Source organism: Nothobranchius furzeri, chromosome 10 (genome assembly GCF_043380555.1).
Source record: "Nothobranchius furzeri strain GRZ-AD chromosome 10, NfurGRZ-RIMD1, whole genome shotgun sequence".
NCBI classification, from domain to species: Eukaryota; Metazoa; Chordata; class Actinopteri; order Cyprinodontiformes; family Nothobranchiidae; genus Nothobranchius; species Nothobranchius furzeri.
The window spans coordinates 12,137,873-12,165,029 of NC_091750.1; the positions used below are offsets into that span (position 1 = coordinate 12,137,873).

Below are 27,157 nucleotides of genomic sequence, written 5' to 3' on the forward strand. Positions count from 1 at the left end.
GAGAGGCCCAAGCAAGACGCGCCACGTGGAGCGTCTTGCCACATGTCAACACTGGGTCTGACTGAGCGCCTCCAGGAGAGAGGCCCAAGCAAGACGCGCCCCGAGGAGCGTCTTGCCACATGTCAACAATGGGTCTGACTGAGGGCCTCCAGGAGAGAGTCCCAAGCAAGATGCGCTCGGAGGAGCGTCTTGCCACATGTCAACACTGGGTCTGACAGAGGGCCTCCAGGAGAGAGGCCCAAGCAAGACGCGCCCAGAGGAGCGTCTTGCCACATGTCACCTCTGGTTCTGACTGAGCGCCTCCAGGAGAGAGGCCCAAGCAAGACGCGCCCCGAGGAGCGTCTTGTCACATGTCAACACTGGGTCTGACTGAGCGCCTCCAGGAGAGAGGCCCAAGCAAGACGTGCCCCGAGGAGCGTCTTGCCACATGTCAACAATGGGTCTGACTGAGGGCCTGCAGGAGAGAAGCCCAAGCAAGACGCGCCCCGAGGAGCGTCTTGCCACATGTCAACACTGGGTCTGACTGAGCGCCTCCAGGAGAGAGGCCCAAGCAAGACACGCCCCGAGGAGCGTCTTGACACATGTCAACACTGGGTCTGTGTGAGGGCCTCCATGAGAGAAGCCCAAGCAATACACGCCCCGAGGAGCGTCTTGCCACATGTCACCACTGGGTCTGACTGAGCGCCTCCAGGAGAGAGGCCCAAGCAAGACGCGCCCCGAGGAGTGTCTTGCCACATGTCAACAATGGGTCTGACTGAGGGCCTCCAGGAGAGAGTCCCAAGCAAGATGCGCTCGGAGGAGCGTCTTGCCACATGTCAACACTGGGTCTGACAGAGGGCCTCCAGGAGAGAGTTCCAAGCAAGACGCGCCCCGAGGAGCGTCTTGCCACATGTCACCTCTGGTTCTGACTGAGCGCCTCCAGGAGAGAGGCCCAAGCAAGACGCGCCCCGAGGAGCGTCTTGTCACATGTCAACACTGGGTCTGTCTGAGCGCCTCCAGGAGAGAAGCCCAAGCAAGACGCGCCCTGAGGAGAGTCTTGCCACATGTCAACACTCGGTCTGACAGAGGGCATCCAGGAGAGAGGCCCAAGCACTACACGCCCCGTGGAGCGTCTTGCCACATGTCACCACTGGGTCTGACTGAGCTTCTCCAGGAGAGAGGCCCAGTAAGACGCGCCACGAGGAGCGTCTTGCCACATGTCAACACAGGGTCTGACTGAGCGCCTCCAGGAGAGAGGCCCAAGCAAGACGCGCCCCGAGGAGCGTCTTGCCACAAGTCAACAATGGGTCTGACTGAGGGCCTCCAGGAGAGAGTCCCAAGCAAGATGCGCTCGGAGGAGCGTCTTGCCACATGTCAACACTGGGTCTGCCAGAGGGCCTCCAGGAGAGAGGCCCAAGCAAGACGCACCCCGAGGAGCGTCTTGCCACACGTCACCTCTGGTTCTGACTGAGCGCCTCCAGGAGAGAGGCCCAAGCAAGACGCGCCCCGAGGAGCGTCTTGTCACATGTCAACACTGGGTCTGTCTGAGCGCCTCCAGGAGAGAAGCCCAAGCAAGACGCGCCCCGAGGAGCGTCTTGCCACAGGTCAACAATGGGTCTGACTGAGTGCCTCCAGGAGAGAAGCCCAAGCAAGACGCGCCCCGAGGAGCGTCTTGACACATGTCAACACTGGGTCTGACAGAGGGCCTCCAGGAGAGAGGCCCAAGCAAGACGTGCCCCGAGGAGTGTCTTGCCACATGTCACCACTGGGTCTGACTGAGCTTCTCCAGGAGAGAGGCCCAAGCAAGACGCGCCACGAGGAGCGTCTTGCCACATGTCAACACTGGGTCTGACTGAGCGCCTCCAGCAGAGAGGCCCAAGCAAGACGCGCCCCGAGGAGCGTCTTGCCACATGTCAACAATGGGTCTGACTGAGGGCCTCCAGGAGAGAGTCCCAAGCAAGATGCGCTCGGAGGAGCGTCTTGCCACATGTCAACACTGGGTCTGCCAGAGGGCCTCCAGGAGAGAGGCCCAAGCAAGACGCGCCCCGAGGAGCGTCTTGCCACATGTCACCTCTGGTTCTGACTGAGCGCCTCCAGGAGAGAGGCCCAAGCAAGACGCGCCCCGAGGAGCGTCTTGTCACATGTCAACACTGGGTCTGTCTGAGCTCCTCCAGGAGAGAAGCCCAAGCAAGACGCGCCCAGAGGAGCGTCTTGTCACATGTCAACACTGGGTCTGTCTGAGCGCCTCCAGGAGAGAAGCCCAAGCAAGACGCGCCCCGAGGAGCGTCTTGCCACATGTCACCACTGGGTCTGACTGAGCGCCTCCAGGAGAGAGGCCCAAGCAAGACGCGCCCCGAGGAGCATCAGGCCACATGTCTTTTGTTACAAGTCATCCTCCCAAACTAGCTGACTCTTTAATAAACACTACGTCTCAGGGTTGACTTGTAATTCTATTTGTGCGTGAGCGTGACTCCAGTCTGAGATTACACCTCTGTGAGCTAATCAGCGATCATCTTTACCTAGATTTAGACTCTGGCAAACATACTTTAGCAGCACAAAGGAAGACTCTTGTTATAACTTCACCACAACTCAGTCACCTGCAGCTTATGCTATGCCCAGGTTAAAGACTTTAAGTTTAAATGTAAACCTCTTGGAGCGGGATCAAAAAGTAACCAGCGCCTCACCTTTCAGCTGTTACACGACACGATTGGAGACCCCAGGCTGGAAATTCCGTTTAAAGCCCCTTATATGAAGGAGCAAATATTTTATTTTATATGATGAAGTAAAAATATTCCAGATTTCCCGACGCAGCGGGTCAGATCACTCAACCGTTACAGTTGTCCTCCGAACTCTTCCCAAACACCCAAAAAGCCCCAGACCGACCCGACCTCCACGGAGCCCTCACCCTTTTATTCTCCTCAACTCTCTCCTCCTAGCCCCCCTTCCGTCTCCATGGCAACCCCTGCCTCGGAAACATTCTCCGGCCTTGGGTCCTCTCCCAGCCCCCTCCGGTATCAGTCAGATGGGCGGGGGTCTTCCCTCCTCCTTCTTCCTTCTTCAGCTCAGATCAAAGGAAGTCAAACATAAACATCTCTATACGTGTCCCTGAAGTTCTTATCACATCCTAGGCTACACCATAAAAAGTCGATACAAGGTTAAACTACAACATAAATTTGTCATGGATAGCAGATTAGTTGAAACACACACATCATTTATGGCAGCATGAGATCAGGAGTCAAATCACCACACACAGACCTCTAGCTGAACCCTGAAGCCTGGTTTCACTAACATACAGATTTGAGATGTAATCCAGAACTGCTATTATATAATAAGACAGGTCTGGAGGAATCGAAAATCTTTATTCAACACCCCCCTTGAAACCAAGCTTCGTTAAATGGCATAAACTGCGGGAAATACTGCATATTCAAATTTCCTGGATACAAGTAAACATGTGGATTTATTGCATTCATCACTGGTGGTACTATGGCCTGGACAGACGGAGCGGCCTGAAGCTGCCGACGCAGATCGAACTCCGGAGGGCTCACTTCCTGCATCGGAACGTCCACTTTAGCAGGTGATGGTTGCATCCTGACCACACGCCTTGGCTCTTCGCCCTCCTGCACGTAGTCGTTGTGGGGTGTACTGATCCAGCACCAATCTACGTCGCCTTCTCTGAAATGTGAGAGTTGACAGGGCAAGCGTGTCTGGCCCCGGGACACATCGCGCCTGACACAATCAAAATGCTTAACTAGAGTCGAGCGTGTAATTCTCTGAAGAATCTTCTCCCTCCTCGCCACTCGAGTCCCTTTATGACTGGTACCATCAGAGACCAACACAATACGTTCCCAAACATGTGCGTTCCACGGTCCATTCGGGTTTATTCTTACAGGTTTACTATCCACCAGCCCGTAAAGTGAAACTCTCTTGGGTGGCATCACCCCAAACCGACGTTGCTTGTTCATCAGCGGCTTCTGTCCACTGGGTGGCAGCACCAGCATCTCCTGAGAGTCTGGGCCAGGCAATAGATCCTCTGATTCATCAACCTAAAAACACACACAGAGACACTAAACAGACCTTGGTTCTGGTACCAGTCATGCATGACCTTTACGACCCCACTAGGGGTCAGCGGCACCCTACCATCCTCTGTGAACATGAGGTCAGGTCTTTCTCACAAAATGCAGCCAGACACTTCTTCATCATTAATTCTGTTAGTACAACACATCCATATAATGATATCAAACATGCCACTAATAGGTATGTAAAAATCCTAGAGATCTCTAATGCAGGTCACAGGTCTTCACTGCTTCCCGCAGGAATTACACAAGTTACAGCATGCAAATTAGTAACCACAATGAATAAGTGGGCCTTTCCATCCTGATCAGATAACAGGATGTACCAATCATTCTCCCATCATGCATTAAGCAGAAGTTATCACACCAACATTCCAAGAGTCCTCAGTTAGGCCTCTTGTGCATCTAATATTAGCATATCTCGCCGGTAAGATTAACCCAATAGAGACAGTCTTACCGAGGTAATCAGCACATCCTCATCTGCTTCTTCAAATACCTCACGTGGAGATTCTGCACGGGCCATGATTCCTTGAGAACTTTCTCTACAAGGGAGATGCTACCTGCGTGCAGCTCTGTTCCTCAGTGCCCGGCGTCCACGTGGTCCCAATCTAATTGACTCAGGAGGCCCTTCCTCCTGCCATCGGGGCTGATTAGCAGATCTCCTGCTGCAGCTGGCAAAACACTTCAAAAGATGCATGAGTTTAACACAAACAGATAACATCACCAGGACCCCTCCTACGATCACAGGGACCTTGGCGTAAACCCATAATTCAGAGATTATCAGAGAGGCAACACCCATTGCTCCCTGGGCGACCACCTTAACTGCCTCTCTGATACCTAAGGTTAATCCTTGGCCAATAATTTTAAAACCCTTCTGGACAAATTCCCAATCAGACATCCTAGCTCTTTCACTCAACCAACATGTGCCTGTCCGATTGGGAAAATGAAAGGAACCAGAACAGTTCTGCTCCCAACGACCCCCACCAACAGGAATCCATGCTTGAAAGGGCCATATACCCAAGTCGCTCCTGTATTCAACAGCATCTATGTCCTCCTGACAAAAACAAGCCTTGGGGCCTTTCGAGTTGGCAAAGTTACCCCATCCTACTCCTAATGATGGGAAATTCTCTGAGTCCCAGACGACGTAGCTGCTCCAATTTGAGTGCCACCAGTGGGGGTAACCGTGAGGGTCAACAAAGCCGCCCAGTTCATAAGGATTATACACATTTTTCCCATTTCTAACAGCAATTTTCGTAGCGGGCTGGGCCAAAGTTCTGAAGCACGCATCAGACCTACACCACCTGGTTAACAGAGAATTTCGCACCCAATGTGCTTCCCTGAATCGTAAAGCTTGTTCGCGATACGCATAATCATACTCCAAGTCTCGCAGCTCTCCAGTATAATGCCCCCATGTCATATTCATAAACCGAAACTTTGAATAAGCTGGGGTGGAGTACAAATCATCTAGATGCGGACCTTGAGATCGGACCATAGTCAGTTCTATTAAACTGCCATGTTTCTCCATCCTCACGAACGGAGGAGTCATATTTACACCTTTTTTCACATTTACGTCTTTAATCGTTGGGACTGTAGCTGGGTTCAACAACGCCGGTAAATTAGCCATCCAAAAGATTGTAGAGCCGAGTCTCTCTTTAGGCCTGCATTCTAACACCCCTTCTGTCAGATTGGTAGCCCACCATTGTCCAAAAAGGACATCGTACTCTGTCACTCGCCCTGGCTTATCGAACCCGTTCGGGGCAAAATGTCCCATTAAGCCATGAACATCCTCCGTCCACATTTCATATGACACATTCAGAGCCCATCTCTTCGATGTGCTATTCACAAGCCATGCATCATGACTCGTTTTCGGAATCATACCAGGAAAAGGACCTCGTACATGTCCACCTAAGGACATTAACTTCCATATATAATTATTCCACCATGTTCTGGGGTATTTTGGGTCACTAGTTAATTTCTTAATACATCTCCACACGCTATCCGCCTCTCCTTTATCCCAGGCCAGACGTGGGATGATCATAAAATATTCTGTCATTCCATCTATCAAGCTCCTGTTCAGCACATGCGGAGCATGAATGAAGTTTAATTTAACTCCCTTTGGGGTTACATGCAATGTCATGGGTAACAGTTGTTTTCCCTTTCCTAAAGGGATCATTTTGTAAGCTGAAAAAGCTTTGGTTCTGTCCAACCAAATACTCTGTGGACTAGGAAGCCTGTGGCCTTTCGTCTGCTCTTTAGCAGCACGCGTCTGCCTCCTCAAGTGAGGGGTCACAGCCGTGTCTGCGTCTTGTGGAGCAATCAGCTGCGACATGGGGGGTAGGGAACCCCCCTCCATTGCCCAGCTATCATTCCCAGCTGCAGTTCCATTCGGGAACGCAAGGAGTCTGAATATCATGCAATCAGAAACCTTATCAAAACCAGTTATATATTCTCCCCAGACAGTTAGTACCCCAAAATGGTAGATTTTAGTAATACATTCCACAGGTTGTACATCAACTGTGAAATCCCACACTTTAAGCTTTCCTTCCTCCCATCCTAACAGCCCATAAGTAGAATTATGGCTGTCGGTGACATTATTAAGCTGCTCTAACCACATCAGCCAGCCGGTAGATGTGGGGCTACAGGCCTCGCCTGGATCAGGGATTGGACAGCCCTGTGTAACAGCCTTACAATATTCCATCCACTGAGTGGCATTAAAGCTCTCCTCATGAGGAGTCAAGCACGACACTCTAGGCAGGTCTAGGGTTCCTGGTCGCTTGTGAACCCACCCTTTAACCACAGCCGTGGTCTTGAGTGTTACAACTCGTGAAACAGGCATTGAGATAAAAGATATCGCTACCACACAGATTAATAAGCCGATACAACATAAGATACCTCCTCTCCAACTCTCCCAGCAAGTCTTATCAGGAGGTCGTGTGAGGAGCCGATCTAGCTCCTCCTCCTCCCACTCTCCGCAGGAATCCATGAATCTCTGCTGCCTGTAGAGACGAGGAGAATTAGGCAGAGAGCTTCATCATACACATTTTTCTTAATTCACCTGTGGCCTTGGCACAGCCACGGTGTCCCTTGTAAATAGCCTGGGGGTCTCCGCGTGCCGATCCCACTCCAAGTTTACTGCTATTAAAACACCATTACTCTTCTTGAGTGAGTCTCTCCAGACATCCAGCTTCCTCCAGCCTTTTTTTGTTTTAACTAATACTTGCATCTGACTTCTGGTTATTGACAAGTCATTACATGTTGGTACAGTAGCTGAGGTGTACCAATCCTTATCTGTTGTCTCATGACGAACCTGTCTCCTTTCCCACTCGTCAGTGGTTATAGGAAACTTGCCTCGCCTGTCTCTCCAACACAGCTGTGGTTCAGTAGCTTCCCACAGCACCTTTCCCCAAGGTGAGAAAGTTTCACTCAAACTCCCTCCCTTTCTAGTACACACTATTTCTTTAAAGCAATTCTCCCAATATGCCTGGGAGCATGTCAAGCCTGACAGGTGACTCATCTCAGGAACCAGCAACACCACAGGGTAAATTCGCACCCCACATGAACTGGAACAACTGGAGAGTCTTCCTTTGTCCACTCTGCAACATTTTCTAGATTCATCAACACTATGATGATCCAGACGACCAATTCTTGTTTTGCCTGCTTTACTCATCCAACAATCTCCACACCACGCCACTTTCATCACACCATGTAATTCCACAGCATTTGTGGGTGAAGGATTTTTTCTCAGAACTTTGTCTTTAAGAAATCTCGGGCCTTCCCATTTTATCTCAGCAACCTCATTGCCACAGTTTGCGCATGTACCAGGTCTGTAAACTGACCAGCTGAAGCACTCCTCATCACAACTTTGCCCTCGTACTTTACCTAATGTAATCCCCCCTGAACTTGATGCACTCAGCAGCCATATTGGGGATGCAATTCCACCTTCATTTAGTGGTACCCAGTTCTTTACAGTCTCCAAGCCAGACTGTTTTCTGGTTAGGGGTTGCACATCTGATTGTGTTCCCTTCATGGTTCCCCTCAATCTTTTCAACTTTTCCATCCTGGGGTCTTTTATGCAGGAAGCTTCTCTCTTGTTCTCCCTGTGGAGAGACAGAGAGTGTGTCTTTAGCAGTTTCTTGTCTTAAAGGCTGATCTAATAGAGCCTTATTAATAGCCAGAACTGCACCTGGAGAATCCCATTCCTTCAAGTTCAAGGTTTTTATCGCCTCTTTAACGGTGCGAACTGCTCTCTCAGCCACTCCGTTTGTGTGTGGCTTGTAGGGGATGGACCACTGGATTATCAGTCCTTCATTCTCCAGCAGCTCCAGAACAACTTTATTTTTGAAATGTGGTACATTATCCATCCTGATAGCTTTTATTTGTGGATAACACATCAGGATTCTCGCTAGGCAATCTGCAATCCTTCCTGCTGTCATATTGGGCAAAGGGAACATACCTCCTATACTCTCCCCCCTGTTCCCTTTGACCACCAGGAAATACTTATTGCCCCTTCGTGTTCTCTTCAGCTCTCCAATGTCACAAGAGACAGAGGTCAAGCCTTCTGGACCAATACGGTCGCCAACCACTTTCTCTGTGGGTTGTTTACCCAGCTCTAAGCATAGAGCGCAGTGTGATTTAACATCTCTCAGCACAGAGTCCAAATGGGGGATGCAAACTGCATTCTGCAAGCACCACTTCTTCAGCCTTTGAAGACCGGGGCGCCCCAGAGTTTAATGCAGCTTCTTCACCAGGTCGTGGTCAGACTCTGTACTGTCATGCAAAACCAATCTCACCATTCTGGCCTGCACCAGTCTGTCCACCGCAGCATTACCTCTGGCAGCAGAGGTGTCACTCAGTGTGTGGGCCGGCTGGTGTCGTACCTGGAAGTTGCCTTTTCTCAGCGCACATGATGTACCCATAGCTTCTAATACAGCTGTGAGCTCTGCTTTCTGAGCAGAACCTGCAATTCTCCCATTTCTCTGAGAGGTCCTCTTGTTATTTACATATTTAATCCATGCCCAGAATGCCATAACATCATTCTGTGTTTTTCTGTGTCTCTGTGCTCAAAAGCACAGTGACTGTTTTTACAAAGTTCAATGACCTCACTCACTCTCCTCTGTGAGCACACGGTCATTACTCATCAGTCTCACCCCCCTTGCTTCTAACCCCTCGCTTTAAGGCCTGGAGAGACTGCATTCTTTCTGACAGCTTTGGTATATTTTCACCATAAAACCCCAGCTTTCCAGCACTCCTTCAAGCTGCAGCAGGGTTTTTTGGCAGCGTGATGTTTTCAAAAACTTTCACATCTACCTTTCTCCCTTCAGGAGTGTATTGATATCCCAGAAACTTTATATGTCAGATCAACAAGTAACTCGTTCCAATCCTCCACCCCCCTGCCCATTGGATTCTGAGGCACACACGGGGGAGGGGTAGCTTGAATTACATATAGCTCTCCTTTGCACAATCCACAATCATCCTTGATTTTTTGGCAAAGTTAATAGTTTTCATTTCGTGTCTGAGAAGGGCTTTCTGTTGCTCATCAATCAAAGCTCCCTGAACAATCCTGTCCATTTCTTTATCCACATCTACAACAGCTCCTCTCACCACCACCTGAAAATCATGATCTGGCACAAGGCTTGCTGGATGAGTAAAATCAGACAGATTATTTTGCACAAGCTCCACCAAGTCTGAAATGCACAACCAACTAGCATATTTCGGCGCAGGCATGCATAAAGCGGGCATTTTATCATTGAACGCGGGTTGAAAATCAATATCTGACCCATCTGCTAGACGTGCTGAGCGTAACTCACTAACCTCTGTTAGAAAATATCGCTCCCACTCCAGCTGGGCCGTCACGAGCCCACAAGCTCTCAATATCAGCCATTCTCTCACCGCGTTCTTCCTCCCTCGCTTACTGCAGCCATCCCTAAATTTTCCCTCAGTTACACGAGTATCTTTACTCATAAAGATCACCTCGCATCAAAATCGTTGTCCTTTAAAGGCAGGGTGTGCGTGCACACACACCAGCAGCAACTCAGCTGTTCTGCCCCGGATTACGTCCACGAGGTCAGGAATTGCAACCTGCGACTTCATTCTATTTTGTGAGAATCTTTTACGAGGCCACTCACTTTCCTGCGTGTGAGAATTCTGCTAAGAGGTTCTCACAAAACCCCTTTGCGCCGTGTGCACCTGGTGGAGAGAAACGCACTTCTACGGAACCGATCCAACCGGACCAGTGCGTTCCAACACACTTCCAGCTACTGGACTTCAGAATCTAAACTCATAGGCTCCCTAAACGGCCCCCTTCGGCCAATATAGCCGGCTCCTTAGGGACAAATTGTCCGCCCTTGCGGACAATTTTCCCAGTTCCGGACTTTCTAAGCTCACAACAGGTTGTTTTCTACTCAACTGCGAAATCACAGCCCCACGTTACAGGGCGCCATGTTACAAGTCATCCTCCCAAACTAGCTGACTCTTTAATAAACACTACGTCTCAGGGTTGACTTGTAATTCTATTTGTGCGTGAGCGTGACTCCAGTCTGAGATTACACCTCTGTGAGCTAATCAGCGATCATCTTTACCTAGATTTAGACTCTGGCAAACATACTTTAGCAGCACAAAGGAAGACTCTTGTTATAACTTCACCACAACTCAGTCACCTGCAGCTTATGCTATGCCCAGGTTAAAGACTTTAAGTTTAAATGTAAACCTCTTGGAGCGGGATCAAAAAGTAACCAGCGCCTCACCTTTCAGCTGTTACACGACACGATTGGAGACCCCAGGCTGGAAATTCCGTTTAAAGCCCCTTATATGAAGGAGCAAATATTTTATTTTATATGATGAAGTAAAAATATTCCAGATTTCCCGACGCAGCGGGTCAGATCACTCAACCGTTACAGTTGTCCTCCGAACTCTTCCCAAACACCCAAAAAGCCCCAGACCGACCCGACCTCCACGGAGCCCTCACCCTTTTATTCTCCTCAACTCTCTCCTCCTAGCCCCCCTTCCGTCTCCATGGCAACCCCTGCCTCAGAAACATTCTCCGGCCTTGGGTCCTCTCCCAGCCCCCTCCGGTATCAGTCAGATGGGCGGGGGTCTTCCCTCCTCCTTCTTCCTTCTTCAGCTCAGATCAAAGGAAGTCAAACATAAACATCTCTATACGTGTCCCTGAAGTTCTTATCACATCCTAGGCTACACCATAAAAAGTCGATACAAGGTTAAACTACAACATAAATTTGTCATGGATAGCAGATTAGTTGAAACACACACATCATTTATGGCAGCATGAGATCAGGAGTCAAATCACCACACACAGACCTCTAGCTGAACCCTGAAGCCTGGTTTCACTAACATACAGATTTGAGATGTAATCCAGAACTGCTATTATATAATAAGACAGGTCTGGAGGAATCGAAAATCTTTATTCAACATCTTTACTCAGTCTGACTGAGCGCCTCCAGGAGAGAGGCCCAAGCAAGACGCGCCCCGAGGAGCGTCTTGCCACGTGTCAACACTGGGTCTGATTGAGGGCCTTCTGGAGAGAGGCCGAAGCAAGACGCGCCCCGAGGTGCGTCTTGCCACATGTCAACAATGGGTCTGACTGAGGGCCTCCAGGAGAGAAGCCCAAGCAAGACGCGCCCCGAGGAGCGTCTTGCCACATGTCAACAATGGGTCTTACTGAGGGCCTCCAGGAGAGAAGCCCAAGCAAGACGCGCCCCGAGGAGCTTCTTGCCACATGTCAGCACTCGGTCTGACTGAGCTCCTCCAGGAGAGAGGCCAAAGCAAGATGCGCTCGGAGGAGCGTCTTGCCACATGTTAACACTGGGTCTGACAGAGGGCCTCCAGGAGAGAGGCCCAAGCAAGACGCGCCCAGAGGAGCGTCTTGCCCTATGTCACCTCTGGTTCTGACTGAGCACCTCCAGGAGAGAGGCCCAAGCAAGACGCGCCCCGAGGAGCGTCTTGTCACATGTCAACACTGGGTCTGTCTGAGCGCCTCCAGGAGAGAAGCCCAAGCAAGACGCGCCCCGAGGAGCGTCTTGCCACATGTCAACAAAGGGTCTGACTGAGGGCCTCCAGGAGAGAAGCCCAAGCAAGACGCGCCCCGAAGAGCGTCTTGACACATGTCAACACTGGGTCTGACAGAGGGCCTCCAGGAGAGAGGCCCAAGCAAAACGCGCCCCGAGGAGCGTCTTGCCACAGGTCAACACTGGGTCTGATTGAGGGCCTTCTGGAGAGAGGCCCAAGCAAGACGCGCCCGAGGAGCGTCTTGTCACATGTCAACACTGGGTCTGTCTGAGCGTCTCCAGGAGAGAAGCCCAAGCAAGACGCGCCCCGAGGAGCGTCTTGCCACATGTCAACAATGGGTCTGACTGAGGGCCTCCAGGAGAGATGCCCAAGCAAGATGCGCCCCGAAGAGCGTCTTGACACATGTCAACACTGGGTCTGACAGAGGGTCTCCAGGAGAGAGGCCCAAGCAAGACGCGCCCCGAGGAGTGTCTTGCCACATGTCACCACTGGGTCTGACTGAGCGCCTCCAGGAAAAAGGCCCAAGCAAGACGCGCCCCGAGGAGCATCAGGCCACATGTCACTACTCAGTCTGACTGAGCGCCTCCAGGAGAGAGGCCCAAGCAAGACGCGCCCCGAGGAGCGTCAGGCCACATGTCACTACTCAGTCTGACTGAGCGCCTCCATGAGAGAAGCCCCAGCAAGACGCGCCCCGAGGAGCGTCTTGCCACATGTCACTACTCGGTCTGACTGAGCGCCTCCAGGAGAGAGGCCCAAGCAAGACGTGCCCCGAGGAGTGTCTTTCCACATGTCAACACTGGGTCTGACTGAGCACCTCACGGAGAGAGGCCCAAGCAAGACACGCCCCGAGGAGCGTCTTGCCACATGTCAACACTGGGTCTGACAGAGGGCCTCCATGAGAGAAGCCCCAGCAAGATGCGCCCCGAGGAGCGTCTTGCCACATGTCACTACTCGGTCTGACTGAGCGCCTCCAGGAGAGAGGCCCAAGCAAGACGTGCCCCGAGGAGCGTCTTGCCACATGTCAACAATGGGTCTGACTGAGGGCCTCCAGGAGAGAAGCCCAAGCAAGACCCGCCCCGAGGAGCGTCTTGCCACATGTCAACACTGGGTCTGACTGAGCGCCTCCAGGAGAGAGGCCCAAGCAAGACACGCCCCGAGGAGCGTCTTGACACATGTCAACACTGGGTCTGACTGAGGGCCTCCGTGAGAGAAGCCCAAGCAAGACGCGCCCCGAGGAGAGTCTTGCCACATGTCAACACTCGGTCTGACAGAGGGCATCCAGGAGAGAGGCCCAAGCAATACACGTCCCCAGGAGCGTCTTGCCACATGTCACCACTGGGTCTGCCTGAGCGCCTCCAGGAGAGAGGCCCAAGCAAGACGCGCCACGTGGAGCGTCTTGCCACATGTCAACACTGGGTCTGACTGAGCGCCTCCAGGAGAGAGGCCCAAGCAAGACGCGCCCCGAGGAGCGTCTTGCCACATGTCAACAATGGGCCTGACTGTGGGCCTCCAGGAGAGAGTCCCAAGCAAGATGCGCTCGGAGGAACGTCTTGCCACATGTCAACACTGGGTCTGAAAGAGGGCCTCCAGGAGAGAGGCCCAAGCAAGACGCGCCCAGAGGAGCGTCTTGCCACATGTCACCTCTGGTTCTGACTGAGCGCCTCCAGGAGAGAGGCCCAAGCAAGACGCGCCCCGAGGAGCGTCTTGTCACATGTCAACACTAGGTCTGACTGAGCGCCTCTAGGAGAGAGGCCCAAGCAAGACGTGCCCCGAGGAGCGTCTTGCCACATGTCAACAATGGGTCTGACTGAGGGCCTGCAGGAGAGAAGCCCAAGCAAGACGCGCCCCGAGGAGCGTCTTGCCACATGTCAACACTGGGTCTGACTGAGCGCCTCCAGGAGAGAGGCCCAAGCAAGAAACGCCCCGAGGAGCGTCTTGACACATGTCAACACTGGGTCTGACTGAGGGCCTCCATGAGAGAAGCCCAAGCAATACACGCCCCGAGGAGCGTCTTGCCACATGTCACCACTGGGTCTGACTGAGCGCCTCCAGGAGAGAGGCCCAAGCAAGACGCGCCCCGAGGAGTGTCTTGCCACATGTCAACAATGGGTCTGACTGAGGGCCTCCAGGAGAGAGTCCCAAGCAAGATGCGCTCGGAGGAGCGTCTTGCCACATGTCAACACTGGGTCTGACAGAGGGCCTCCAGGAGAGAGTTCCAAGCAAGACGCGCCCCGAGGAGCGTCTTGCCACATGTCACCTCTGGTTCTGACTGAGCGCCTCCAGGAGAGAGGCCCAAGCAAGACGCGCCCCGAGGAGCGTCTTGTCACATGTCAACACTGGGTCTGTCTGAGCGCCTCCAGGAGAGAAGCCCAAGCAAGATGCGCCCCGAGGAGCGTCTTGACACATGTCAACACTGGGTCTGACAAAGGGCCTCCAGGAGAGAAGCCCAAGCCAGACGCGCCCCGAGGAGCGTCTTGACACATGTCAACACTGGGTCTGACAGAGGGCCTCCAGGAGAGAGGCCCAAGCAAGACGCGCCCCGAGGAGTGTCTTGCCACATGTCACCACTGGGTCTGACTGAGCGCCTCCAGGAGAGAGGCCCAAGCAAGACGCGCCCCGAGGAGCGTCTTGCCACGTTTCAACACTGGGTCTGATTGATGGCCTTCTGGAGAGAGGCCCAAGCAAGACGCGCCCCGAGGAGCGTCTTGCCACATGTCAAAATGGGTCTTACTGAGGGCCTCCAGGAGAGAAGCCCAAGCAAGACGCGCCCCGAGGAGCTTCTTGCCACATGTCAGCACTCGGTCTGACTGAGCGCCTCCAGGAGAGAGGCCCAAGCAAGACGCGCCCCGAGGAGCGTCTTGCCACGTTTCAACACTGGGTCTGATTGATGGCCTTCTGGAGAGAGGCCCAAGCAAGACGCGCCCCGAGGAGCGTCTTGCCACATGTCAACACTGGGTCTGACTGAGTGCCTCCATGAGAGAAGCCCCAGCAAGACGCGCCCCGAGGAGCGTCTTACCACATGTCAGCACTCGGTCTGACTGAGCGCCTCCAGGAGAGAGGCCCAAGCAAGACGCGCCCCGAGGAGCATCTTGCCACATGTCACTACTCGGTCTGACTGAGCGCCTCCAGGAGAGAGGCCCAAGCAAGACGCACCCCGAGGAGCGTCTTGCCACATGTCAACAATGGGTCTGACTGAGGGCCTCCAGGAGAGAAGCCCAAGCAAGACGCGCACCGAGGAGCATCTTGCCACATGTCAACACTGGGTCTGACTGAGCGCCTCAGGGAGAGAGGCCCAAGCAAGACGTGCCGCGAGGAGCGTCTTGCCACATGTCAACAATGGGTCTGACTGAGGGCCTCCAGGAGAGAAGCCCAAGCAAGACGCGCCCCGAGGAGCGTCTTGCCACATGTCAACACTGGTTCTGACTGAGCGCCTCCAGGAGAGAGGCCCAAGCAAGACGCGCCCAGAGGAGCGTCTTGTCACATGTCAACACTGGGTCTGTCTGAGCGCCTCCAGGAGAGAAGCCCAAGCAAGACGCGCCCCGAGGAGCGTCTTGCCACATGTCAACAATGGGTCTGACTGAGGGCCTCCAGGAGAGAAGCCCAAGCAAGACGCGCCCCGAGGAGCGTCTTGCCACATGTCAACAATTGGTCTTACTGAGGGCCTCCAGGAGAGAAGCCCAAGCAAGACGCGCCCCGAGGAGCTTCTTGCCACATGTCAGCACTCGGTCTGACTGAGCGCCTCCAGGAGAGAGGCCAAAGCAAGATGCGCTCGGAGGAGCGTCTTGCCACATGTTAACACTGGGTCTGACAGAGGGCCTCCAGGAGAAAGGCCCAAGCAAGACGCGCCCCGAGGAGCGTCTTGTCACATGTCAACACTGGGTCTGTCTGAGTGCCTAAAGGAGAGAAGCCCAAGCAAGACGCGCCCCGAGGAGCGTCTTGCCACCTGTCAACAATGGGTCTGACTGAGGGCCTCCAGGAGAGAAGCCCAAGCATGACGCGCCCCGAAGAGCGTCTTGACACATGTCAACACTGGGTCTGACAGAGGGCCTCCAGGAGAGAGGCCCAAGCAAGACGCGCCCCGAGGAGTGTCTTGCCACATGTCACCACTGGGTCTGACTGAGCGCCTCCAGGAGAGAGGCCCAAGCAAGACGCGCCCCGAGGAGCGTCAGGCCACATGTCACTACTCAGTCTGACTGAGCGCCTCCAGGAGAGAAGCCCAAGCAAGACGCGCCCCGAGGAGCGTCAGGCCACATGTCACTAGTTAGTCTGACTGAGCGCCTCCATGAGAGAAGCCCCAGCAAGACGCGCCCCGAGGAGCGTCTTGCCACATGTCACTACTCGGTCTGACTGAGCGCCTCCAGGAGAGAGGCCCAAGCAAGACGTGCCCCGAGGAGCGTCTTGCCACATGTCAACACTCGGTCTGACAGAGGGCATCCAGGAGAGAGGCCCAAGCACTACACGCCCCGTGGAGCGTCTTGCCACATGTCACCACTGGGTCTGACTGAGCTTCTCCAGGAGAGAGGCCCAGTAAGACGCGCCACGAGGAGCGTCTTGCCACATGTCAACACAGGGTCTGACTGAGCGCCTCCAGGAGAGAGGCCCAAGCAAGACGCGCCCCGAGGAGCGTCTTGCCACAAGTCAACAATGGGTCTGACTGAGGGCCTCCAGGAGAGAGTCCCAAGCAAGATGCGCTCGGAGGAGCGTCTTGCCACATGTCAACACTGGGTCTGCCAGAGGGCCTCCAGGAGAGAGGCCCAAGCAAGACGCACCCCGAGGAGCGTCTTGCCACATGTCACCTCTGGTTCTGACTGAGCGCCTCCAGGAGAGAGGCCCAAGCAAGACGCGCCCCGAGGAGCGTCTTGTCACAGGTCAACACTAGGTCTGTCTGAGCGCCTCCAGGAGAGAAGCCCAAGCAAGACGCGCCCCGAGGAGCGTCTTGCCACAGGTCAACAATGGGTCTGACTGAGTGCCTCCAGGAGAGAAGCCCAAGCAAGACGCGCCCCGAGGAGCGTCTTGACACATGTCAACACTGGGTCTGACAGAGGGCCTCCAGGAGAGAGGCCCAAGCAAGACGTGCCCCGAGGAGTGTCTTGCCACATGTCACCACTGGGTCTGACTGAGCTTCTCCAGGAGAGAGGCCCAAGCAAGACGCGCCACGAGGAGCGTCTTGCCACATGTCAACACTGGGTCTGACTGAGCGCCTCCAGCAGAGAGGCCCAAGCAAGACGCGCCCCGAGGAGCGTCTTGCCACATGTCAACAATGGGTCTGACTGAGGGCCTCCAGGAGAGAGTCCCAAGCAAGATGCGCTCGGAGGAGCGTCTTGCCACATGTCAACACTGGGTCTGCCAGAGGGCCTCCAGGAGAGAGGCCCAAGCAAGACGCGCCCCGAGGAGCGTCTTGCCACATGTCAACACTGGGTCTTTCTGAGCTCCTCCAGGAGAGAAGCCCAAGCAAGACGCGCCCCGAGGAGCGTCTTGCCACATGTCAACAATGGGTCTGACTGAGTGCCTCCAGGAGAGAAGCCCAAGCAAGACGCGCCCAGAGGAGCGTCTTGTCACATGTCAACACTGGGTCTGTCTGAGCGCCTCCAGGAGAGAAGCCCAAGCAAGACGCGCCCCGAGGAGCGTCTTGCCACATGTCACCACTGGGTCTGACTGAGCGCCTCCAGGAGAGAGGCCCAAGCAAGACGCGCCCCGAGGAGCATCAGGCCACATGTCTTTACTCAGTCTGACTGAGCGCCTCCAGGAGAGAGGCCCAAGCAAGACGCGCCCCGAGGAGCGTCTTGCCACGTGTCAACACTGGGTCTGATTGAGGGCCTTCTGGAGAGAGGCCGAAGCAAGACGCGCCCCGAGGTGCGTCTTGCCACATGTCAACAATGGGTCTGACTGAGGGCCTCCAGGAGAGAAGCCCAAGCAAGACGCGCCCCGAGGAGCGTCTTGCCACATGTCAACAATGGGTCTTACTGAGGGCCTCCAGGAGAGAAGCCCAAGCAAGACGCGCCCCGAGGAGCTTCTTGCCACATGTCAGCACTCGGTCTGACTGAGCTCCTCCAGGAGAGAGGCCAAAGCAAGATGCGCTCGGAGGAGCGTCTTGCCACATGTTAACACTGGGTCTGATTGAGGGCCTTCTGGAGAGAGGCCCAAGCAAGACGCGCCCCGAGGAGCGTCTTGTCACATGTCAACACTGGGTCTGTCTGAGCGCCTCCAGGAGAGAAGCCCAAGCAAGACGCGCCCCGAGGAGCGTCTTGCCACATGTCAACAATGGGTCTGACTGAGGGCCTCCAGGAGAGATGCCCAAGCAAGATGCGCCCCGAAGAGCGTCTTGACACATGTCAACACTGGGTCTGACAGAGGGTCTCCAGGAGAGAGGCCCAAGCAAGACGCGCCCCGAGGAGTGTCTTGCCACATGTCACCACTGGGTCTGACTGAGCGCCTCCAGGAAAAAGGCCCAAGCAAGACGCGCCCCGAGGAGCGTCAGGCCACATGTCACTACTCAGTCTGACTGAGCGCCTCCAGGAGAGAGGCCCAAGCAAGACGCGCCCCGAGGAGCGTCAGGCCACATGTCACTACTCAGTCTGACTGAGCGCCTCCATGAGAGAAGCCCCAGCAAGACGTGCCCCGAGGAGCGTCTTGCCACATGTCACTACTCGGTCTGACTGAGCGCCTCCAGGAGAGAGGCCCAAGCAAGACGTGCCCCGAGGAGCGTCTTGCCACATGTCAACACTGGGTCTGACTGAGCACCTCACGGAGAGAGGCCCAAGCAAGACACGCCCCGAGGAGCGTCTTGCCACATGTCAACACTGGGTCTGACAGAGGGCCTCCATGAGAGAAGCCCCAGCAAGATGCGCCCCGAGGAGCGTCTTGCCACATGTCACTACTCGGTCTGACTGAGCGCCTCCAGGAGAGAGGCCCAAGCAAGACGTGCCCCGAGGAGCGTCTTGCCACATGTCAACAATGGGTCTGACTGAGGGCCTCCAGGAGAGAAGCCCAAGCAAGACCCGCCCCGAGGAGCGTCTTGCCACATGTCAACACTGGGTCTGACTGAGCGCCTCCAGGAGAGAGGCCCAAGCAAGACACGCCCCGAGGAGCGTCTTGACACATGTCAACACTGGGTCTGACTGAGGGCCTCCGTGAGAGAAGCCCAAGCAAGACGCGCCCCGAGGAGAGTCTAGCCACATGTCAACACTCGGTCTGACAGAGGGCATCCAGGAGAGAGGCCCAAGCAATACACGTCCCCAGGAGCGTCTTGCCACATGTCACCACTGGGTCTGACTGAGCGCCTCCAGGAGAGAGGCCCAAGCAAGACGCGCCACGTGGAGCGTCTTGCCACATGTCAACACTGGGTCTGACTGAGCGCCTCCAGGAGAGAGGCCCAAGCAAGACGCGCCCCGAGGAGCGTCTTGCCACATGTCAACAATGGGCCTGACTGTGGGCCTCCAGGAGAGAGTCCCAAGCAAGATGCGCTCGGAGGAGCGTCTTGCCACATCTCAACACTGGGTCTGAAAGAGGGCCTCCAGGAGAGAGGCCCAAGCAAGACGCGCCCAGAGGAGCGTCTTGCCACATGTCACCTCTGGTTCTGACTGAGCGCCTCCAGGAGAGAGGCCCAAGCAAGACGCGCCCCGAGGAGCGTCTTGTCACATGTCAACACTAGGTCTGACTGAGCGCCTCCAGGAGAGAGGCCCAAGCAAGACGTGCCCCGAGGAGCGTCTTGCCACATGTCAACAATGGGTCTGACTGAGGGCCTGCAGGAGAGAAGCCCAAGCAAGACGCGCCCCGAGGAGCGTCTTGCCACATGTCAACACTGGGTCTGACTGAGCGCCTCCAGGAGAGAGGCCCAAGCAAGACACGCCCCGAGGAGCGTCTTGACACATGTCAACACTGGGTCTGACTGAGGGCCTCCATGAGAGAAGCCCAAGCAATACACGCCCCGAGGAGCGTCTTGCCACATGTCACCACTGGGTCTGACTGAGCGCCTCCAGGAGAGAGGCCCAAGCAAGACGCGCCCCGAGGAGTGTCTTGCCACATGTCAACAATGGGTCTGACTGAGGGCCTCCAGGAGAGAGTCCCAAGCAAGATGCGCTCGGAGGAGCGTCTTGCCACATGTCAACACTGGGTCTGACAGAGGGCCTCCAGGAGAGAGTTCCAAGCAAGACGCTCCCCGAGGAGCGTCTTGCCACATGTCACCTCTGGTTCTGACTGAGCGCCTCCAGGAGAGAGGCCCAAGCAAGACGCGCCCCGAGGAGCGTCTTGTCACATGTCAACACTGGGTCTGTCTGAGCGCCTCCAGGAGAGAAGCCCAAGCAAGATGCGCCCCGAGGAGCGTCTTGACACATGTCAACACTGGGTCTGACAAAGGGCCTCCAGGAGAGAAGCCCAAGCCAGACGCGCCCCGAGGAGCGTCTTGACACATGTCAACACTGGGTCTGACAGAGGGCCTCCAGGAGAGAGGCCCAAGCAAGACGCGCCCCGAGGAGTGTCTTGCCACATGTCACCACTGGGTCTGACTGAGCGCCTCCAGGAGAGAGGCCCAAGCAAGACGCGCCCCGAGGAGCGTCTTGCCACGTTTCAACACTGGGTCTGATTGATGGCCTTCTGGAGAGAGGCCCAAGCAAGACGCGCCCCGAGGAGCGTCTTGCCACATGTCAACAATGGGTCTTACTGAGGGCCTCCAGGAGAGAAGCCCAAGCAAGACGCGCCCCGAGGAGCTTCTTGCCACATGTCAGCACTCGGTCTGACTGAGCGCCTCCAGGAGAGAGGCCCAAGCAAGACGAGCCCCGAGGAGCGTCTTGCCACATGTCAACACTGGGTCTGACTGAGTGCCTCCATGAGAGAAGCCCCAGCAAGACGCGCCCCGAGGAGCGTCTTACCACATGTCAGCACTCGGTCTGACTGAGCGCCTCCAGGAGAGAGGCCCAAGCAAGACGCGCCCCGAGGAGCATTTTGCCACATGTCACTACTCGGTCTGACTGAGCGCCTCCAGGAGAGAGGCCCAAGCAAGACGCACCCCGAGGAGCGTCTTGCCACATGTCAACAATGGGTCTGACTGAGGGCCTCCAGGAGAGAAGCCCAAGCAAGACGCGCACCAAGGAGCGTCTTGCCACATGTCAACACTGGGTCTGACTGAGCGCCTCCAGGAGAAAGGCCCAAGCAAGACGCGCCCCGAGGAGCGTCTTGCCACGTGTCAACAATGGGTCTGACTGAGGGCCTCCAGGAGAGAAGCCCAAGCAAGACGCGCCCCGAGGAGCGTCTTGCCACATGTCAACAATGGGTCTTACTGAGGGCCTCCAGGAGAGAGGCCAAAGCAAGACGCGCCCTGAGGAGCTTCTTGACACATGTCAACACTGGGTCTGACAGAGGGCCTCCATGAGAGAAGCCCCAGCAAAACGCGCCCCGAGAAGCGTCTTGCCACATGTCACTACTCGGTCTGACTGAGCGCCTCCAGGAGAGAGGCCCAAGCAAGACGCGCCCCGAGGAGCATCTTGCCACATGTCAACACTGGGTCTGACTGAGCGCCTCAGGGAGAGAGGCCCAAGCAAGAAGTGCCGCGAGGAGCGTCTTGCCACATGTCAACAATGGGTCTGACTGAGGGCCTCCAGGAGAGAAGCCCAAGCAAGACGCGCCCCGAGGAGCGTCTTGCAACATGTCAACACTGGGTCTGTCTGAGCGCCTCCAGGAGAGAAGCCCAAGCAAGACGCACCCCGAGGAGCGTCTTGCCACATGTCAACAATGGGTCTGACTGAGGGCCTCCAGGAGAGAAGCCCAAGCAAGACGCGCCCCGAGGAGCGTCTTGCCACATGTCAACAATTGGTCTTACTGAGGGCCTCCAGGAGAGAAGCCCAAGCAAGACGCGCCCCGAGGAGCTTCTTCCCACATGTCAGCACTCGGTCTGACTGAGCGCCTCCAGGAGAGAGGCCAAAGCAAGATGCGCTCGGAGGAGCGTCTTGCCACATGTTAACACTGGGTCTGACAGAGGGCCTCCAGGAGAGAGGCCCAAGCAAGACGCGCCCCGAGGAGCGTCTTGTCACATGTCAACACTGGGTCTGTCTGAGCGCCTAAAGGAGAGAAGCCCAAGCAAGACGCGCCCCGAGGAGCGTCTTGCCACATGTCAACAATGGGTCTGACTGAGGGCCTCCAGGAGAGAAGCCCAAGCAAGACGAGCCCCGAAGAGCGTCTTGACACATGTCAACACTGGGTCTGACAGAGGGCCTCCAGGAGAGAGGCCCAAGCAAGACGCGCCCCGAGGAGTGTCTTGCCACATGTCACCACTGGGTCTGACTGAGCGCCTCCAGGAGAGAGGCCCAAGCAAGACGCGCCCCGAGGAGCATCAGGCCACATGTCACTACTCAGTCTGACTGAGCGCCTCCAGGAGAGAAGCCCAAGCAAGACGCGCCCCGAGGAGCGTCAGGCCACATGTCACTAGTCAGTCTGACTGAGCGCCTCCATGAGAGAAGCCCCAGCAAGACGCGCCCCGAGGAGCGTCTTGCCACATGTCACTACTCGGTCTGACTGAGCGCCTCCAGGAGAGAGGCCCAAGCAAGACGTGCCCCGAGGAGCGTCTTGCCACATGTCAACACTGGGTCTGACTGAGCGCCTCCAGGAGAGAGGCCCAAGCAAGACGCGCCCCGAGGAGCGTCTTGCCACATGTCAACAATTGGTCTGACTGAGGGCCTCCAGGAGAGAAGCCCCAGCAAGACGGGCCCCGAGGAGCGTCTTGCCACATGTCAGCACTCGGTCTGACTGAGCGCCTCCAGGAGAGAGGCCCAAGCAAGACGCGCCCCGAGGAGCATCTTGCCACATGTCACTACTCTGTCAGACTGAGCGCCTCCAGGAGAGAGGCCCATGCAAGACGCACCTCGAGGAGCGTCTTGCCACATGTCAACAATGGGTTTGACGGAGGGCCTCCAGGAGAGAAGCCCAAGCAAGACGCGCCCCAAGGAGCGTCTTGCCACATGTCAACACTGGGTCTGACTGAGCGCCTCCAGGAGAGAGGCCCAAGCAAGACACGCCCCGAGGAGCGTCTTGCCACATGTCAACACTGGGTCTGACTGAGCACCTCCAGGCGAGAGGCCCAAGCAAGACGCGCCCCGAGGAGCGTCTTGCGACATGTCAACAATGGGTCTGACTGAGGGCCTCCAGGAGAGAAGCCCAAGCAAGACGCGCCCGAGGAGCGTCTTGCCACATGTCAACAATGGGTCTTAATGAGGGCCTCCAGGAGAGAGGCCAAAGCAAGACGCGACCCGAGGAGCGTCTTGACACATGTCAACACTGGGTCTGACAGAGGCCCTCCATGAGAGAAGCCCCAGCAAGATGCGCCCCGAGGAGCGTCTTGCCACATGTCACTACTCGGTCTGACTGAGCGCCTCCAGGAGAGAGGCCCAAGCAAGACATGCCCCGAGGAGCGTCTTGCCACATGTCAACAATGGGTCTGACTGAGGGCCTCCAGGAGAGAAGCCCAAGCAAGACCCGCCCCGAGGAGCGTCTTGCCACATGTCAACACTGGGTCTGACTGAGCGCCTCCAGGAGAGAGGCCCAAGCAAGACACGCCCCGAGGAGCGTCTTGACACATGTCAACACTGGGTCTGACTGAGGGCCTCCATGAGAGAAGCCCAAGCAAGACGCGCCCCGAGGAGAGTCTTGCCACATGTCAACACTCGGTCTGACAGAGGGCATCCAGGAGAGAGGCCCAAGCAATACACGCCCCCAGGAGCGTCTTGCCACATGTCACCACTGGGTCTGACTGAGCGCCTCCAGGAGAGAGGCCCAAGCAAGACGCGCCACGTGGAGCGTCTTGCCACATGTCAACACTGGGTTTGACTGAGCGCCTCCAGGAGAGAGGCCCAAGCAAGACGCGCCCCGAGGAGCGTCTTGCCACATGTCAACAATGGGTCTGACTGAGGGCCTCCAGGAGAGAGTCCCAAGCAAGATGCGCTCGGAGGAGCGTCTTGCCACATGTCAACACTGGGTCTGACAGAGGGCCTCCAGGAGAAAGGCCCAAGCAAGACGCGCCCAGAGGAGCGTCTTGCCACATGTCACCTCTGGTTCTGACTGAGCGCCTCCAGGAGAGAGGCCCAAGCAAGACGCGCCCCGAGGAGCGTCTTGTCACATGTCAACACTGGGTCTGACTGAGCGCCTCCAGGAGAGAGGCCCAAGCAAGACGTGCCCCGAGGAGCGTCTTAACACATGTCAACAATGGGTCTGACTGAGGGCCTGCAGGAGAGAAGCCCAAGCAAGACGCGCCCCGAGGAGCGTCTTGCCACATGTCAACACTGGGTCTGACTGAGCGCCTCCAGGAGAGAGGCAGAAGCAAGACACGCCCCGAGGAGCGTCTTGACACATGTCAACACTGGGTCTGACTGAGGGCCTCCATGAGAGAAGCCCAAGCAATACACGCCCCGAGGAGCGTCTTGCCACATGTCACCACTGGGTCTGACTGAGCGCCTCCAGGAGAGAGGCCCAAGCAAGACGCGCCCCGAGGAGTGTCTTGCCACATGTCAACAATGGGTCTGACTGAGGGCCTCCAGGAGAGAGTCCCAAGCAAGATGCGCTCGGAGGAGCGTCTTGCCACATGTCAACACTGGGTCTGACAGAGGGCCTCCAGGAGAGAGTTCCAAGCAAGACGCGCCCCGAGGAGCGTCTTGCCACATGTCACCTCTGGTTCTGACTGAGCGCCTCCAGGAGAGAGGCCCAAGCAAGACGCGCCCCGAGGAGCGTCTTGTCACATGTCAACACTGGGTCTGTCTGAGCGCCTCCAGGAGAGAAGCCCAAGCAAGACGCGCCCTGAGGAGAGTCTTGCCACATGTCAACACTCGGTCTGACAGAGGGCATCCAGGAGAGAGGCCCAAGCACTACACGCCCCGTGGAGCGTCTTGCCACATGTCACCACTGGGTCTGGCTGAGCTTCTCCAGGAGAGAGGCCCAGTAAGACGCGCCACGAGGAGCGTCTTGCCACATGTCAACACAGGGTCTGACTGAGCGCCTCCAGGAGAGAGTCCCAAGCAAGACGCGCCCCGAGGAGCGTCTTGCCACAAGTCAACAATGGGTCTGACTGAGGGCCTCCAGGAGAGAGTCCCAAGCAAGATGCGCTTGGAGGAGCGTCTTGCCACATGTCAACACTGGGTCTGCCAGAGGGCCTCCAGGAGAGAGGCCCAAGCAAGACGCACCCCGAGGAGCGTCTTGCCACATGTCACCTCTGGTTCTGACTGAGCGCCTCCAGGAGAGAGGCCCAAGCAAGACGCGCCCCGAGGAGCGTCTTGTCACATGTCAACACTGGGTCTGTCTGAGCGCCTCCAGGAGAGAAGCCCAAGCAAGACGCGCCCCGAGGAGCGTCTTGACACATGTCAACACTGGGTCTGACAGAGGGCCTCCAGGAGAGAGGCCCAAGCAAGACGCGCCCCGAGGAGTGTCTTGCCACATGTCACCACTGGGTCTGACTGAGCTTCTCCAGGAGAGAGGCCCAAGCAAGACGCGCCACGAGGAGCGTCTTGCCACATGTCAACACTGGGTCTGACTGAGCGCCTCCAGCAGAGAGGCCCAAGCAAGACGCGCCCCGAGGAGCGTCTTGCCACATGTCAACAATGGGTCTGACTGAGGGCCTCCAGGAGAGAGTCCCAAGCAAGATGCGCTCGGAGGAGCGTCTTGCCACATGTCAACACTGGGTCTGCCAGAGGGCCTCCAGGAGAGAGGCCCAAGCAAGACGCGCCCCGAGGAGCGTCTTGCCACATGTCACCTCTGGTTCTGACTGAGCGCCTCCAGGAGAGAGGCCCAAGCAAGACGCGCCCCGAGGAGCGTCTTGTCACATGTCAACACTGGGTCTGTCTGAGCGCCTCCAGGAGAGAAGCCCAAGCAAGACGCGCCCCGAGGAGCGTCTTGCCACATGTCAACAATGGGTCTGACTGAGTGCCTCCAGGAGAGAAGCCCAAGCAAGACGAGCCCAGAGGAGCGTCTTGTCACATGTCAACACTGGGTCTGTCTGAGCGCCTCCAGGAGAGAAGCCCAAGCAAGACGCGCCCCGAGGAGCGTCTTGCCACATGTCACCACTGGGTCTGACTGAGCGCCTCCAGGAGAGAGGCCCAAGCAAGACGCGCCCCGAGGAGCATCAGGCCACATGTCTTTACTCAGTCTGACTGAGCGCCTCCAGGAGAGAGGCCCAAGCAAGACGCGCCCCGAGGAGCGTCTTGCCACGTGTCAACACTGGGTCTGATTGAGGGCCTTCTGGAGAGAGGCCGAAGCAAGACGCGCCCCGAGGTGCGTCTTGCCACATGTCAACAATGGGTCTGACTGAGGGCCTCCAGGAGAGAAGCCCAAGCAAGACGCGCCCCGAGGAGCGTCTTGCCACATGTCAACAATGGGTCTTACTGAGGGCCTCCAGGAGAGAAGCCCAAGCAAGACGCGCCCCGAGGAGCTTCTTGCCACATGTCAGCACTCGGTCTGACTGAGCTCCTCCAGGAGAGAGGCCAAAGCAAGATGCGCTCGGAGGAGCGTCTTGCCACATGTTAACACTGGGTCTGACAGAGGGCCTCCAGGAGAGAGGCCCAAGCAAGACGCGCCCAGAGGAGCGTCTTGCCCTATGTCACCTCTGGTTCTGACTGAGCACCTCCAGGAGAGAGGCCCAAGCAAGACGCGCCCCGAGGAGCGTCTTGTCACATGTCAACACTGGGTCTGTCTGAGCGCCTCCAGGAGAGAAGCCCAAGCAAGACGCGCCCCGAGGAGCGTCTTGCCACATGTTAACACTGGGTCTGACAGAGGGCCTCCAGGAGAGAGGCCCAAGCAAGAAGCGCCCCGAGGAGCATCTTGCCACAGGTCAACACTGGGTCTGATTGAGGGCCTTCTGGAGAGAGGCCCAAGCAAGACACGCCCCGAGGAGCGTCTTGTCACATGTCAACACTGGGTCTGTCTGAGCGCCTCCAGGAGAGAAGCCCAAGCAAGACGCGCCCCGAGGAGCGTCAGGCCACATGTCACTACTCAGTCTGACTGAGCGCCTCCAGGAGAGAGGCCCAAGCAAGACGCGCCCCGAGGAGCGTCAGGCCACATGTCACTACTCAGTCTGACTGAGCGCCTCCATGAGAGAAGCCCCAGCAAGACGCGCC

The 27,157-nt window shown here is 56.3% G+C and overlaps 1 protein-coding gene across 1 annotated transcript; it reads right to left on the minus strand.

The window, feature by feature from the left end:
- Window positions 1-2,707: 2,707 nt before the first annotated feature.
- Window positions 2,708-11,001, minus strand: LOC129155901 (uncharacterized). The gene is made up of 2 exons (XM_054735642.2): window positions 10,793-11,001; window positions 2,708-7,045 (listed from the first exon to the last, which is right to left on the minus strand). The coding sequence occupies exon 2, from the start codon at window positions 7,030-7,032 to the stop codon at window positions 4,606-4,608; it is 2,427 nt and encodes an 808-aa protein (XP_054591617.2). The 5' UTR covers window positions 7,033-7,045; window positions 10,793-11,001; the 3' UTR covers window positions 2,708-4,605.
- Between the last annotated feature and the right edge of the window lie 16,156 nt (window positions 11,002-27,157).

What these genes read in the sequence shown, in the direction of transcription:
- LOC129155901 (XM_054735642.2), bottom strand. Translation starts at nt 7,032, where the DNA reads ATGGATTCCTGCGGAGAGTGGGAGGAGGAGGAGCTAGATCGGCTCCTC.